Source organism: Anabrus simplex, chromosome 1 (genome assembly GCF_040414725.1).
Source record: "Anabrus simplex isolate iqAnaSimp1 chromosome 1, ASM4041472v1, whole genome shotgun sequence".
In the NCBI taxonomy this organism is placed as follows: domain Eukaryota; kingdom Metazoa; phylum Arthropoda; class Insecta; order Orthoptera; family Tettigoniidae; genus Anabrus; species Anabrus simplex.
In genome coordinates, this window is record NC_090265.1 from 431,208,828 (window position 1) to 431,224,976 (window position 16,149).

General features: G+C 36.8%; 1 protein-coding gene across 3 annotated transcripts in view; it reads left to right on the forward strand.

Annotated features, from left to right (window-relative positions):
* LOC136856906 (calcium uptake protein 1 homolog, mitochondrial) overlaps positions 1–15,788 on the forward strand; it is a 359,229-nt gene extending 343,441 nt beyond the window's left edge. For all 3 annotated transcript variants that reach the window (XM_067135140.2, XM_067135138.2, XM_067135139.2), the window contains exons 11-12: positions 389–478; positions 13,931–15,788. In XM_067135140.2, coding sequence (XP_066991241.2) covers positions 389–478; positions 13,931–14,085 — 245 coding nt within the window. In that variant the 3' untranslated portion in view covers positions 14,086–15,788. The remainder of the gene's footprint in view (positions 1–388; positions 479–13,930) is intronic.
* The last annotated feature ends 361 nt before the right edge of the window (positions 15,789–16,149 follow it).

Below are 16,149 nucleotides of genomic sequence, written 5' to 3' on the forward strand. Positions count from 1 at the left end.
TTGAACCGGAACTTAAAATAACTGATTTGTTTGTCAACCATTGCCAGCAATGTCGTATTTGGAAACATGAATCTGGAGAATCTAGACAATTGTAGTTGATATCTTTACGGAAAGCAGGGCGTTTAAGCATGCCTGAGCTTTAAGGCGGACAATGGGACAAAATACCTAAAAACAGAACTAATCCGGGATGTCTGGTCGGTTATTCATGTCTCAAGTTGCTGTCTCTTATAACTTTTTAAGAAAAACTACACCTCTGTGAATCTACAATCCTTCATAAACAATCTCTCTCTCTCTCTCTCTCTCTCTCTCTCTCTCTCTCTCTCTCCCATTTCAGTGTTACTGGTATAATATACTAGGGTAACACACATTATTTTTTTTTCTTTTACAGCTACTTTGAAACATGTAGCAAAGACTGTGGCACATGTTGACTTAACTGACCATGTGATTGATGTTGTCTTCACCATCTTTGATGAAAACTGTAAGTAAACACTCAAATTTTGTATTAGTTTAATTTCTGTCTGAAACTCATAACTGTGAAAAATGCTGATTTTTGTTGTAACATCTGGCTTTATTTAGTACAGAAACCTAGAAAACAAATACTTAGTTAATAATTTAATTGGGAATGATCCATGATCGACTTTAAATCTAGCTATTGTGAAGGACATGCGATTACTAATTGTGAAAAACATAATAATCATTGGTCTCTAATTATTATAATCTTAATTATCTACAATACAGAAGACTTATTCATTTTGAAGGAATCCCTTGTTTAGAATGGCGTGGGGATGTGGCAGCCCCATCGCCCATTGGGTAACCACTGCAGTTAGCCTCCTGAGTATTGGCGGGTAAACCATAAACCTTACTGACATGAGGAAATGCATGTCAGGCACTGACCAGCCAGTGCATATTAACGCAAAGATCCATGATAGGCTAGCAACCCAGTTGTAGTGTATTAACATCACTTTCAACAATCAAACAGCCTTGGATCGAATGTAAAACCAATACCAAAAGTGACAAAAACTTTGTGCAGATCTGTCAGGTGTGACTGTCAAAAAGGCTCTGATGATAGACAAATCTGTTCAAAAAAAAAAATACAAGAATTGGGTCTATTAATGTAGTAACCTTAGAAAAGGATGCCAGAATTCAAGAAATTACACGGATAATGACAGAGAGAAACATACCGATAATGGGACTAGTGGGTTTTGCAAGTTACTTTACGTCACACCGACACAGATAGGTCTTGTGGCGACGATGGGACAGGAAAGGGCTAGGAGTTGGAAGGAAGCGGCCATGGCCTTAATTAAAGTACAGCCCCAGCATTTGCCTGGTGTGAAAATGGGAAACCACGGAAAACCATCTTCAGGGCTGCCGACAGTGGGGTTCGAACCTACTATCTCCCAAATACTGGATACTGGCCGCACTTAAGCGACTGCAGCTAACGAGCTCTGTACTAGTGAAATAAGAAAGAAAAAAAGGGAGTGGTAGTAAGGTTCTGGAGAGAGATATAAAATGTGGTGGTCAGGTAGAGACAAAAGAAGAAATGGTGTTGCAATAATAGTGACTAAAGAACAGGCCAACAAAGTACTCAATGTGGATTATGTTTGTGACATAATAATTAAAGTTCAGTTAATGATGGAAGGAAATATCCTTGATATAATCCAAGTTTATGCTCCTCAAATTGGTTGTGAAACAGATGAAAAAGGTTTTCACTAAACTGGAGGATGCTGTAACATCTAACAAGACTGTGATTATAGGAGACTTCAATACTAGAGTTGTGAATGATAGAGGAGGATATGAAACAGTTATAGGAAGCCGCGGAGATGATCACAGAAATGATGAAGGTGAGATGTTATTAGACATGTGTCTGAGAAATAAATGGATCCTTGGTAATGGCTGGTATAAGAAAAGAGATCACAAGTTTACCATTATACAGTTGGAACTTGCAACAGAAATCCATAATTGATTACATAATAATAACAGAAGAAATCAGAAGATGCTTGACAGACATGAAAGTGATACCAACCAGTAATCTTGATGGTGACCACAGGCTATTTGTGGGGATATTGATGAAATTCAGATGGAGTAAATATGGGGGGAAAAGACAGGCAAAAATCAAATGCTGGAAACTAAAAGATAGAGAAATGCAAGAAATTAGGTATATAGGGAAAAGATTAAAACTCAACTTCCTAAACATGAGAGAAAGGATGTTAAGGAAGAATGGAAAAGGTACAAACAGGTTTTAGTCAAAGCAGCAGAAGGAACCTGTGGAAGGACATCAACAAAAGTCAGTCACAAAGAAAATCCATGGTGGAATGAGAGAATTGCAGATGCAGTCAAGAAGAAGAAGAAGAAGAAGAAGAAGAAGAAGAAGAATAAGAAGAAGAATGCGTGGAGAGAATGGTTCAGAAACAGAACTTAATATAATAGAGACAAATGGAAATGACTAAGCAGAGCAGCAAGGAAAATTATAGCATTAGCTGAAAAGATATCCTGGGAAAAATGTACTAAAGAGATAGAATAGAATTATAAGAATGACAAGAAAATATTATACCACGTATTAGGTAACAGAAGGAAGCAAAAAGAAAATACATCAAAAGTTATCAACAAAGATGGAAAACCTGTCTGGGAAGAAGAGGAAGTTTCAAAAGTATGGAAAGAATATTTCCAAAATTTATATGAAGGGCAAAATGAAATGAATTAACCCAAAGAAATAGATGAAGATAAAATAAATATCACCATTACAGTGGAAGGGACGAATAAACAATTGGATGAAATAGGAAGAGAAGATCTACAAATGTCGGATGTAGAAAAATCTGTATTAGAAATGAAATATGGCAAAGCTCCTGGAATAGATGACATCACAGTGGAAATGATTAAAGCTGCAGGACCTATTAGAATGCAGTGGCTGTATAGAATAATGAAGATAGTATGGACTGATGGAGAGATTCCTCATAATTGGACAAGGGCAATTAATGTACCTATTTTTAAAAAAGGTAATACGGCACTTCGTGAGAACTACAGAAGAATATCATTACTGTGTCATTGCATGAAGATTTATGAAAAGATAATCTCCCAAAAAATCAAGAACAAAATAGATTCACAATTAAGAGAATAACAATGAGGATTTAGACCTGAAAGATCAACTATTGATGCCATATTTACAGCTAGACAAGAAAAGAAATGGGGGTTTGCGAAAGACATCGCAGTTGCATTCATAGATATACAAAAGGCTTATGACACGGTTAGAAGAGAAGAGAGATGTCAAGGGCTGAATAGAATGGAATTGTCAAGAGAAATGCAATTCAGAATTAGAAACATATATAACAAATAGTTTAGAACAAACAGAGGAGTTCGACGAGGAAGTGTACTTTCACCAGTGCTCTTTAATATAGTGATGGACAGCATTATGAGGAAAGTTCGCCGGGGATGAACAGCAATGATATGAAAGTCATAGCATATGCAGATGATGTAAAGTTATGGGAAGAAAATGAACAAAAATTGGAAGAACAGCTAAATACTTGGCAGAGGGCAATTGAAGAAGCAGGCTTGGAAATAAGTTTAACGAAAAGTGAGGTAATGAGGTAGTGAAAACAAAACAATGAAATATTCTTAAATAAGTGGATGCTTTTAATTACCTGGGAAGTAAGTTAACTGGGAAATTTCGGAGAGGATAGGAAATTACTCAAACTTTTATTACTGTGTATCAGACATAATTAGAAATTGGAAAGTACCTACCAAAGCAAAAATCATGATACATAAATCGTATAATTTGCCAATATTGACCTATGGATCAGAATGTTGGACTTGGAAGAGAACATTGGAAGAGGTTCTGTGAACGACCTGCATAAGCAGAAACGTATCGGGAAGGAAAAGAAGAAGAAGAAGAAGACTTGTTTAGAATTTAGCAGGAAGACCAAAGCAGCGGTGACTTAACACCCTTCATAATGACCCGAAGATCGTAGGTCTATACCCAGAACAGGCATGCGATCAAGCCAAGTAGAGAAAACAAAGCTAAGAAAGTGGTCCCTGCCACACTGCGGGACAAACGCTGAGGAGGAGGAGGAGGAGGAGGAGGAGGAAGATGAAGTTAGTGTCCCTTTCTGTTGCTCTCTGTTCCAACACTGTCTTGTCATTGTGTCTATCATATTTTAAGTTCCCTTTTATGTAATTCGAATAACCTGCCCATGTGATGTGTCTGTTGTGCCCCGCCTAAAATTCAGTTATTATTATTATTATTATTAATAATAACTTTATTGGCCACATTGGACCACTTGAATTTTTCCATGTTCACTTTCTCTTTAATTAAACAATAAACAAAAATGTGTTAAACCATAGTATACTGTAATTTGTCATCATTTATGTACAATTGGAAATTCTTTATTAAATAAAGAAGATTGCTTATTTTCTTACAAAATTCACTAACGTATCCCTTACAGGTTAAGTTACTACTTATTCGGGAGATAGTAGGTTCGAATCCCACTGTCGGCAGCCCTGAAAATGGTTTTCCGTGGTTTCCCATTTTCACACCGGTCAAATGCTGGGGCTGTACCTTAATTAAGGCCATGGCCACTTCCTTCCCACTGCCCTTCCCTGTCCAGTCGTCGCCATAAGATCTATCTGTGTCGGTGCGACGTAAAGCAACTAGCAAAAAAAAAATGTTACTACTTACTGTAATATACAAAATTTTGGCTGAGGTTTCGTGTTAATTTTTTTTCTCTGAGAATCACATGTTAGGTTAATATCTATTTCTAAATTATGTTTCTTCTTAAATACTGTATAGCTGGTTTTTGTAGGAATACTCTCACATTTTTATCTTTGAAGTAAATTCAAGTGGTCAATTACATTTTGAGTCCTATTTTGTAAACAAGCATATAAACATCTTTTTTGTTTTTTCAATAAAACCTGCTGCTGATTGCAGTACGATGGTTTATTGCTTCCTTCTTTCTATCATTGGTCTTAAAAAACAGTTCTTTTTATCCTCCCTTCCTTTTTTTTTTCAAACTACATTTTCTTTGACCATAAATAATTTATTAGAAAAATGAACACAGAATGTCATAATATTAAGGAAGTTTGGAGAGGGACTTACACTCTCTCCAACTTACCATGAAAAGTACATCACTAGATATTTTCTATGAATGTCTTGGACTTGGTGAAAAGTAGTTGGAAAAGTGCAACCCTGATATATCTTGGAGAATTTTAAATTATCATCACTTTTCCTTATCTAGATGCAGCCAGATTGGGAAAAATATGGAGGTGGATCAAATATAAACTAGAATTTTCACTTCAGAACTGAAGTACCGAGGAAACCAATTTGTGGCTCTGAGTGGAGAGTGGTGAAGATGCATGTTAAGGCAATTCCTTACATGACACATGGTAAAGCTTTCCGCTATCGGTAGCAAAATGGGCGAGCAAGAAGTACACCTGCCCATTGCTCAACATATCATCAAAACTTTTCTCATCAAAGGAGACTTCAAACCTGATGAAATTCTGAGAAGACTGCAATCATATTTCAGGGAAGAGACCCTTTAGAAGATTCAGTCAAGCTGTATCATATTTCCAGTTTCCTTATTCAGTCTTGATTTCCTTCATAGACAGCATAGATAATATGAAGCACATATATCGAAAACCTCCAAATCCATTTTTTGATAAAATGGAGTTGCACATCGTTACTGACAGTTTTTACCCTGAGGAATTCAAAGCAACCATCATTTTGGATCAAAACCAGACATATCCCATTAAAATGCATACCGGTAGTCAAATATAAGACTGAGTAGAAAAATGGATGAATAATGAGCTGCTTCAGTTTTACTCTGCTTTAGAAAAACAGGAAGATTTATGACTTCAGACTGAAGAAAATGAATATTTAGAAGTAGCATGTAGATGTAGCATAAATGCACGAAAAGTGTATAGATCAAGTTTAATTTTCATAATGCTTATTGAACTGTGTTATACGTAGGTGGTTTGAAAAGTTCTTGGAATGTTCTAGAATTAAGTATCTTACCTCGGTGGACTGCTTTTATTTTTCAACATAGTCTCCCTGTAGACTAATGCATTTGGTCCAGCGATGTTCCAATGCCTTGATCCCATCTTGAAAATGAGATTCCTCCAGGCCTGCAAAATACCTTTCCAATTCAGCTGTCAGTTCTTCCCTTGTAGAAAATCTCCATCCACCGAGGAAAATTTTCAGCTTGGGGTATAGATGAAAGTCTGATGGTGCCAAATCAGGTGAATAAGGTGGATGTAGCAACAATTCGTACCCCAGTTCTTGAAGTTTTGCCATGGTAATAACACTTGTGTGCGGCGGAGCATTGTCCTGATGAAAGATGACCGTTTTCCTTGCCAAACCAGGCCTTGTTTTGCGTATCTTTTCCTGTAGTTGGTCTGGGAGGTTTTGCATAGTATTACCCCGTAATTGTTTGGCCAGTAGGAAGATAATCTATCAGCAGAATGCCTTTTGCATCCCAGAAAACTGAGGCCTTGACCTTTCTGGCCGAACGCACTGCCTTTGCTTTCTTTGGTGGTGGTGAATCAGCATGTTTCCACTGCTTTGACTGCTGTTTTGTCTCTGGGGTATAATAGTGGACCCAAGTTTCATCTGTAGTCACAAACCGGCGCAAAAAATCTTGTTGGTTGCACTGAAAACGGGCCAGATTTTGTTCGGACATTTCCAATCTGGTGCGTTTATTGTCCAATGTCAAGAGTTGCGGCACCCATCTTGTGGATAATTTTTTCATACGCAATTCTTCGGTTAAAATATAATATACCCATTCAGAAGACATCCCTAGAGCTTCAGCAATCTCCCGCACTTTCAGTCTATGATCCTCCAAGACCATTTTATGCACTTTTGCGATAAATTCTGGGGTCATAACACTTTTTGGCCATCCACTACACGGATCATCATCCAAGCTCTCCCAGTGTGTTCTGAAAGTCGGCATGAATTTCCTTTGCTTTTATACCTTTCTTTACAAAGTATTTAATCACTGCTCGAATCTCAGTTTTTTCCATTGTCACAAATCACTATGCGGGAACAACAACAAAGAGTCGTCACTACCACACTCCTGCAGCTAGAGCACTGACGTGCCATGTGTTCACTCACAAAGGATGTGTGATTATTGTGCGGGAACCTCGTTGCTGTCCCACTGACATCTAGCGGTGATTCTGAGAACTTTTCAAACCATCCTCATAATCAAGTGACACCTTCCTTTATAAGATGATTATAAAACTCAATTTATGGAAAGCTGAATTAAATTCATAACCATTAATTATTAAAAGTGATTATTGTATTACATGGGTAATAGCACCTCTTTCAGCGTTAGCAATATTTTTAAATCTTTCATTCCATTGTTTCAGAACCTGCTAAATTCCAGTTTCTCTATCAAATCCTGCCCAATCCAAATTTCTCAATTTTGTTTCTTAAATATTTCAAAAGCCATCTTCCAAAAGACTTATATTCTAAAAATCTTTGCTAAATGGTTACTTGAAAATTTTAATGTTAAATCTATGTATTTTTGTCGAAAATGCAGGTAAATGGATTTGGCAGCTTTTGATACTAGGCGCCTCTTATATTCACTGAATCAGTTTTGCATTCATTCATTCATTCATTCATTCATTCATTCATTCATAATATTCAGGGTGTACAAGTTCTCACTCAGCCAGGGTTTAGTAAAGAACCGTGTATCTCAATAAGGTATCATACTGCTTGTATTTATCCGGCAAGCTGACTGTCTCCTAAAGTGCATACCTGTACTTAACACTAGGGTTACCAAACATTCTTGCTACCTTCTTTTACCAAAGCGGTCATTTTGACAGATAGTGACACGTATTCATTTCTTGAGGATACTGGTGCTAGAAAATGTTCAAATCATCATCATAGGCCAAAATTTATTATGAATTAATAAATAAAAAATGAAATAAGTGTACTAGTAAGGCAAAATGTTCTTCTTACACACTTCAGCTTACATTACATACATATCTGCATGAATGTCCCTTTCTGCTTTTCAACTTACTTGTCACACTGTACACACACACTTTGCTTGGCCACCTTTGTAGAGACCATAACCATAGACCTGTTTTCTACAGATTGCACACATTTCAATTGTCTTGTTCCCTTTGCACACTAACCTGACACTATCTGCGATGTGAACTTTCTTCGGAGGTTAGGGCCGAATTGTTGCAGCCTACTAATCCCAGAAGACGCATAAGGATGTGCTAGATTGGTTGCCAGTTGTCTCAGGAATGCCCTTCTTGGTATTTGCTTGCCAGCTTTTGCCTTACACAATGCATAAGCATTTATACCAGGGAGATCTAGTATGTTGAAGAAGCAGTGCACTGGCCATAGCCAGCTCATCAATTTTACCATGTACTTGCGGCCCATTTGATCTATTATGTCGACAACAAATTTGGTCGAATTAAAGACAGAAACTGTTTCAGGTTTTTTCTTCGGATGTAGTTCGTTGATGTTTACATTAGTATGTACTGTGCTGAGAATGAGGGCATTCTTGTTCGTTTTACCCTCGTAGGACTTAAGCATTGCATCCTCATTTTTGTACACTACTGTGGTGTAGAGTGGGTCACTGCAGGTCTTCACAGAAGGAGGAACTTCTCTCCTACTACGGTTCAGTGTGCCTATGATACTTTTGTTCTTTTTCTTCGATGATTTTGCTAGTTTCAGTGAAGCAAAGAAGTTATCACAAATAATATTTCTTCCCTGGTTTGATGAAAGGCTCAGCAAGACGCAATACTACATGTTCACTTAGGGTTTAATCAGGTCGCATTTTATCTTTTCCAAGACAGAGAAAACCGTTTTGGCTTCCACATCAACAGCCAACCAAAATTTAATACTAAACTTGTCTGGTTTATTGGCCATATATTGCATAAATGGGCATCTAGATTTCGATGGAAAGTGCTGTTCGTCCACGGTAATGTTCTCACTTGGTCTGTAGCAAATAGTAAAATTAGATATAAATTTATCCCACACAACGGATACAAGCGCCAATCTATCAATTTTCCCTGATTTCCAGGAAATGGTTTCGTGCCAAAATTTAGGAAAAAATTCCAGGACCCCACTTCTGTGACCACAGATGGAGAACGTTCGTGTCTGTTCCATAAGTTCCGCGTCCGTATAAAATACCAATGACAGCGTCCAATTCTTCCAAAGAAAGTGTCCATTCGGGATTGTTCAGGACTTAGCCGGCTCCAACCTCAGCATATCGTTCGATGTGGCGCAGCTCGGAGTCGTCAATGACAAGACGACAAGTTGTAGCGGCACAAGTTCCTTCAATGTGCCGTTTTGCATGTCCTTTGGGACCAGGGATTTCCCTCAGTACATTTTGCTGTCCTCGATGGCCTGGCAGGCTTTGTAGATCAGCAAGAGTCCACACTGTTCCATCCGAAGCAACTTCTTCCTGGCCAACGACTTAGCACAGCGTACGCTCGGCCTTCAGCAGTTAATACTGAAATTTCATTATCTTCCTTAGTGTTTCCTTCGCCTGCAAAGTCTAAAGCCAAACTTACTTACACTGTGCACAAAATTAGGTAAATACAAATACAAAATACAAAATGACTGAAGTCAAATAGGCTTACCTTTGTCATCAGCTGTTTTGCTGGTGTGCGTGCATCGCCATTTGGCGGGTAATTCTGTAACCCTTGAGGCTGAAGGCTGCTGTGTGATTTCATGTTCGCATGGCAATTCTACAGGCTCGATGTAACTAGAATCATTATCCAAACTATTTGTTTGTCAAGCTATACACATCTTCACAATTATCAAGATCTAAATCAGTTCCAGCTCCATCGCTTGATTGTGATGGGGAAATGTTATGCTTATGGTTCAGAATTTCGGCATCCGTCAGCAGACTACGCAAGAACATGTTTCTTCGGGGTAATTACAAACAATTGGGAAATCTAGTTTGAAATTTTGTAACGAGTGAACATGACAATTGACTGCTCATTATGATTCCACACCTCTAATTACTGAACAAATACTGACTACAGTAGAAGTCCGATAGTCCGGCACGTTTGGGACCGGCCCGGTGCCGGATTATCGAAAATGCCGGACTATTGGGCGGTACCTCTTACTACGATATAGGTTAAGGCATACAGCGAAAACAGCTGTAACACGGCGTTTTTCAGTAAAATGTTGATCAGCAGAATTGTTAGTTTAATAACTTTAGCTCAAAATAAGGGCAGCAACAAATTATCATTAAACACATTCAGTGTACATACATGTACTGTACAATATTTTAGTGTGATTTAGAAAACTCTTTGAATATCTTTTTGTTTTCGAGATCGTTGTCGCTTGGCATAAAAGTTATTTCTGATGATATGTAAATCTGTAAGTTCAGTGGGCATTATAATTAGTATTACACTCGGCAAAAGTGATGAATTTATATAGGTACTCTGCGGCTTCTGCCCAGCTGATTCTCTCCTTTTCTTCTGTTGCTTCATCTGAGTCACTCTTCAAGATTGTGTATAGGTTGAGGGTTTAAAACACTTTGGATAATGTCCTCATCGGTTAGCCCCTTCTCTATAGGTTCATTATTATCCATTTGAATCCACTCTGCAAGTTCCTCTTCAGATACATTATCCAAAAGATTGGTGTTGGTTACACTTCTTACAACATCCAAAACTTCAGACACTGATTCAGGATGTTGTTTCTCCTCAACAGTCTGTGGTGCTGAATCAAATGTAGGATCTGCAGTTTGCCAAAGTTTTCCCCAGCACCATTTTAAAGTAACTTTTTCTACTTGAGCCCAGGACAGTGCGATAGCATAGACGGCATCTTGTACACTAAACTTTTTTTGAAATTCAGTTACATCACACCAAATAAAGTAGAGACAATGCGCGACACTTCCGGATTTAGCCTTGTTAAAATGGGAGACAAGTCGCAAGTGGCGCTCCTAGTGACTTGACCTGAAAATTTGCGCTAAATTCAATTATCAATGGAAATGTATATACGGAAATGGATAAATAAATTACGTCTAGAAAGTGTTACTAAGATATTTGCTAAAGCAATTCTGAATAAATGAATGAAGAATTATTTAACAGGTTATTATCTAAAGACTGAAATTAGACATATAATCAAGATGTGAAATGGACTGCTGTGAAAAGGCTTGATCTTTCATTTATGCATTACTTTTTTAGCTTTAGAATTCCTGCCTGAACGTTCACGGCTAGATTTTTTTTTCTCATTTAAAATTATTGTATCATATTAGAACACTTGTCAACAAAAATATCGGCACATTCCTTACACATATGATTCAATGAATTTACATTTAAGAGCTGGACAATTTTCCTTTTAACTTGAAGCCTACTAACAGAAAGAAAATCTATAAATTTAGCCTCAAAAACATTCAAACTTTCCCTATAAGCAATACTTGCCATAATGCCACTACATTAGGGTAAAGCAGATTTGCATCATCATCTTGTTTCAACAAAATACAGTATGTACATTTGTTAAATCACCCATATTTTCTTCAGTGCTTGACAGTGCATTACGGCATTCCAAATGGGGTAACTTGGAACACAACCAGCCACACTCATATGTATATGTATTTTCCTGAATTCATTCAAACCCACAGATCACACCTACAACAACACATCGATACTGAAGGTTAACTACTGCACTATACAATAAAATATGCATATTATATTTTATATTAAGCCAGTTAAAATATGGGTCTAGCAGGTCAGAAGATTATGAAGTACTATAAAAATCTCTTTGTCGCTGGAAGAATATATATGCAAACACAATATTACTTACTTTTTTCTTGTCAGGAGGGAAACGGAAGATAGACCGCGCATTCTTCTCTACTTCACAGTTACTGCAGCCAAACACAGCACATACCTTTCCCCTCACATTGAGAGGAGATATCAAGGAATGATACACGCTACTATTTAATTATGTCAACTCACTGAAAACACATAAATAACACCAAAAACTTCACACACAAATACACGTGCTCTTATGACAGAATCAGTAGTTCTCAGGTCAATCCGCTAGAGAGAGTTCTAATAGCTGTCCCTCGATATCTCGTAGTGTCGCATATTGTCTCTACTGTATTTGATCACACTCAGCGTTTAACAGGCTGCGAACGAAAGAACTCCTATAAAAACATTTAAAGTTCTGGATTACCCCTTGATCTATTGGCTGAATAAGTGACGTAACATTAGGTGGCAGAAGTGTAGCAGAAACTAACTTAGCTACTGGTTGATGTTCTTTACAGTTGACCAAAAGAAGGATGGCTTTGCTGTATTCTGGTAGACCATGGTGTTTGAAGCTTTCTTTGACTTGTGGCACAAAATTATGAAAGAACCAGTCTTTGAATAGGGTGGCGGTAATCCACGTGTTTGATTGAGCATCAAAATGAACAGGCAAGTTCATAACATTTTTTAAATGCCCGAGGTTTTCTAGATTTACCAATTACAAAAGGATTATCGGTGGCTTCCAGACGCATTAGCACATAGCAAAACTGTCAATCTGTCTTTGTTTTCTTTTAAATCCCTTAGCCGCCTTTTCACCTCCCGCAACTAGAGTAGATGTTGGTAAGCACCGCCATAGTAGGGCCTGTTTCATCAACATTGTAAATCTGATTAGCTGTTCGATTATTAACTGCGATTATTTCTTCAAACTTGTCTTTGTATTTTTCTACTGAATCTTGGTTTGCTGAAAGCGTCTCTCCGGTTACATCAAGTCTTCAAATTTCATGCCGAAACTTAAAGTTTCTGAGCCAACCATGAGAAAAATTGCATTCACTTTCTGCAACATCTAAGTCTTGTCCAAATTTATTTGCCTTTTCAATAACCATTGGCCCCATTACCGGCTTTTCTTCGAAGAGTACTGCACTGAACTATTTGTATGTACTATAATACTGATCATAGATCGCAAGAAAAAATACTGTAGCGAAAAATGCTCCCAATCAAAACAATGCACTGAACCTGTGTGTGGTGACAGCCAACAATGCCTATTGTGTCTAACAATAGCAGACACGTAGTGGACACTTCCGGGTGGTTTCGAAACCGCGCTGTGCACTATAACTGTCACAAACATTTTAAAAAATTCATTAAAAATTCCTGGAATGGTGCCGGACCACCGAGCGTTCCAGACTGTTGGATCCCGGACTAATGGAATTCTACTGTATATTCTCCTGTCAGTGTACTTGTATCATTGTTTGAAAAGGGCCAACAGCTGTCCCATTGCAGCACAACAATACATTCTATTTGATCCTACAATCATAAAGTATATTGTAACAGCTTGTTAGAATGTTATCCTGCTCTAAATGAATGCCACAAAAGTCTGATGGGGTAGCTACTGCAGTACCGGTCAAAATGCCCGTAGGTATATGACCTCATAGCGCTAACTAGAAAGGAGTTACGGGTTTTTTAGCCGAAAAGCAGACATAAAAGCAGTAAAAGCCACCAAAGGCTTTGTATATCTTAACCATATAACGAGAGTGATAGAGAAAACAAAACTGAAAACGGTCATTTTGACCGCTGCAGTAAACCTAGTGTTAAAATGAGTTAGTGAACATTGTTTTATTGTTTACATATGGTAGAAATTGTATGAGAGTTGCTGAATTAATTTTTTAATTTATTTTTTGTAATTTTTTAAATATTTAAGATCTGATGCCCTTGATGATTCTGTGTAAAAAATTTTTTATGTAGTCACTGATATTTGAACTTTGGCTGTAGAATGAAAGACCAGTTGTTATGTCAGTGAGACCATGAAGACATCTTCATGGACATCATTCCTTGATTATTAAGAGAATTTCCCTCTCTGGTACACGTTCTTCTCAGCAACAACAAAAAACACCATTATGATGGGTCTTAAATGATTACATGATGCTAAAACATACATTTATGCCCATTAAATCAACAGTCATGCAATTTCAGTGTATATTTTCTGGTTTGTTAATTTGTTTGGCTTATGTTACAGTGGATGGTCAGCTGAGCAACCGTGAGTTTGTTGCAGTGATGAAGAATCGTTTGCTGCGAGGACTTGAGAAACCAAAAGACACTGGTTTTGTGAAACTTATCCAGTCTGTCGTTAAATGTGTAAAGGAAACCAAACCAGCTTTGCTGGATATTTAAAATTTTATTGTACTGTTTTTCTTGTACAAAATGTGGTTCCTTGTTTCATCAAACAAATCTAATACAGCTTTCAATCAGTTCATGAATTTGAACATATTGCTGTGATTTTTTGTGATTTCAAGCGGTATATATCTTCTGCCCACCTGAATGTAGCAAAATATAGACATTTAGAGTCATGGCATGTCATCCAAATATACAAAGTAATAGTGATCTTCACTTACACATGTTCCATAGACTAATCTAAGCAGTATGGTTATTGGGATTTTCTGTGACAATATCTTCGAGATGACAATATTAGTCTGACTGAAGGGAATACCAGTATGTAATATATATATGCCTCAGTTAGATTACCACTTGGCATGTCGTATTTAATTACGGTATATGTACTGTAAATATTGTGCTGCAGAATTTTCATAGTAGCAGATGTATTGTGTGCGCGCTGTAGTTATGGTAGTAAAGACCGTAGTTTGTATGTATATCTGGACCAAAGTATTGTTAATAAAAATTAATTCAACATAAAATTAATTGAAGTAAATATTATCTGTTATAATCTGTTGCATAAATTTAATGAATTGTATAACACTTGGTGCTAATAGGATAATTATTTGATAAAACAAAGTGAAGATATGCTGTTATTTCTTACTGTTCAGTATGTTAAGAGATGATACAATGCATTACTGTAGTGTTTCTCTTTTTATCAAATATCTTTGAGTTACCAGTCTCTTCTTGTGGTAATTTAGTACAAATAGTTTCACCTCAATTCATTAATGATGGAATTTGGAACCACATCTGAAGTGGACTGTAAGATATAGATTTTTTAAGATGATATTGAATCTTGAAGCAGGAAAAGTATTTGTACATTTGTTGGACAGAAGTGTGCTTATCTTTGGAATTTAGATATTATTTATAAGTATACATATTGAATCATTTGTTTCAAAGAAAAAGAGAGAGATCATTTCAGCATATGTTCCTAAATTATTTATTTTTATTTCAGTGGAGGTCTTAATCTATAAACTTGTAATGCCAAAACAACGTTGAGGAATTCAGAGAAATATTAATTAATAATATCATTTTTTTTTTTAACTATTAAGGAGTTCTGGCATTAAATCATTGGGCAGCTTGTAAGCAAACATTGTGAAATATTACAAAGGGCAGAAATGTTATAATCTTATGCAACAAATATCCTCATTAAGATTTCAAAGTCTTTAAAATCCTGTGATGTATAGCATGTTTGGGATAAAGCAACCAAGTTGTTAAATCAGATGTTGGTTTCTCTTCTGTATTTTATATTATGGCAGCTTTACCCGAGTCATAGATATTTAAGGTACAGTTCATTAAAACTTGCCTAGTTTGTAACGAGGATTAAGAGACCGTTAGGCTGGCCCAATATGATATAAGTGACCTAGTTACTTTCTCTTGCACTTAACCTTATCGATTTGCTGACCTGGGTATGAAACAATACAAGCTGAGTGAGTGGTCATGGCTCAAGTCACCATTATTTATATGGTAAACTACGCTTAAACTCTACCCATATTATATTATTTCAGAGGACCTTGGCTATACTAATGATGATGTCTGGAACTTCTCCCCATTATATTGTTTTTGTATTGACCTTATTATAAAAGGTTTCATAGCCGTCAGTTGTAAAAAGATCTATCTCCTCAGTTTTAAACTCTCTCTCTATATTTATAACTAAGTTCTACCTTTTAAGTGCTCTGCTCCGTGTGTTACAAGTGTTGTTTTTTGCTCTAATATTTTGTTTGAAAATAAGTTAAGGTGCCCAATATCTGTTTCATGTAAGATTTATTATTTAGTAAATATAATAATTACCTCCTTTGAATGGTAATACAGCTCCTACAATTGACTCTAAATGAGTTCAGTGATGAAATAGATGCTGATTTGATAGTCGCAAGAAGTGTACCTATGCACAGCAAGTTCTTTACTCTGTATTTTATCTCATGGTATGCTATCTGTCTCTAGATAAGATCTCCTGGTTGGCTGGAAACCTGCAGAGACAAAACTGTATGTTGAGACAGATAAAGGGCTATTTACCTTACATCATCA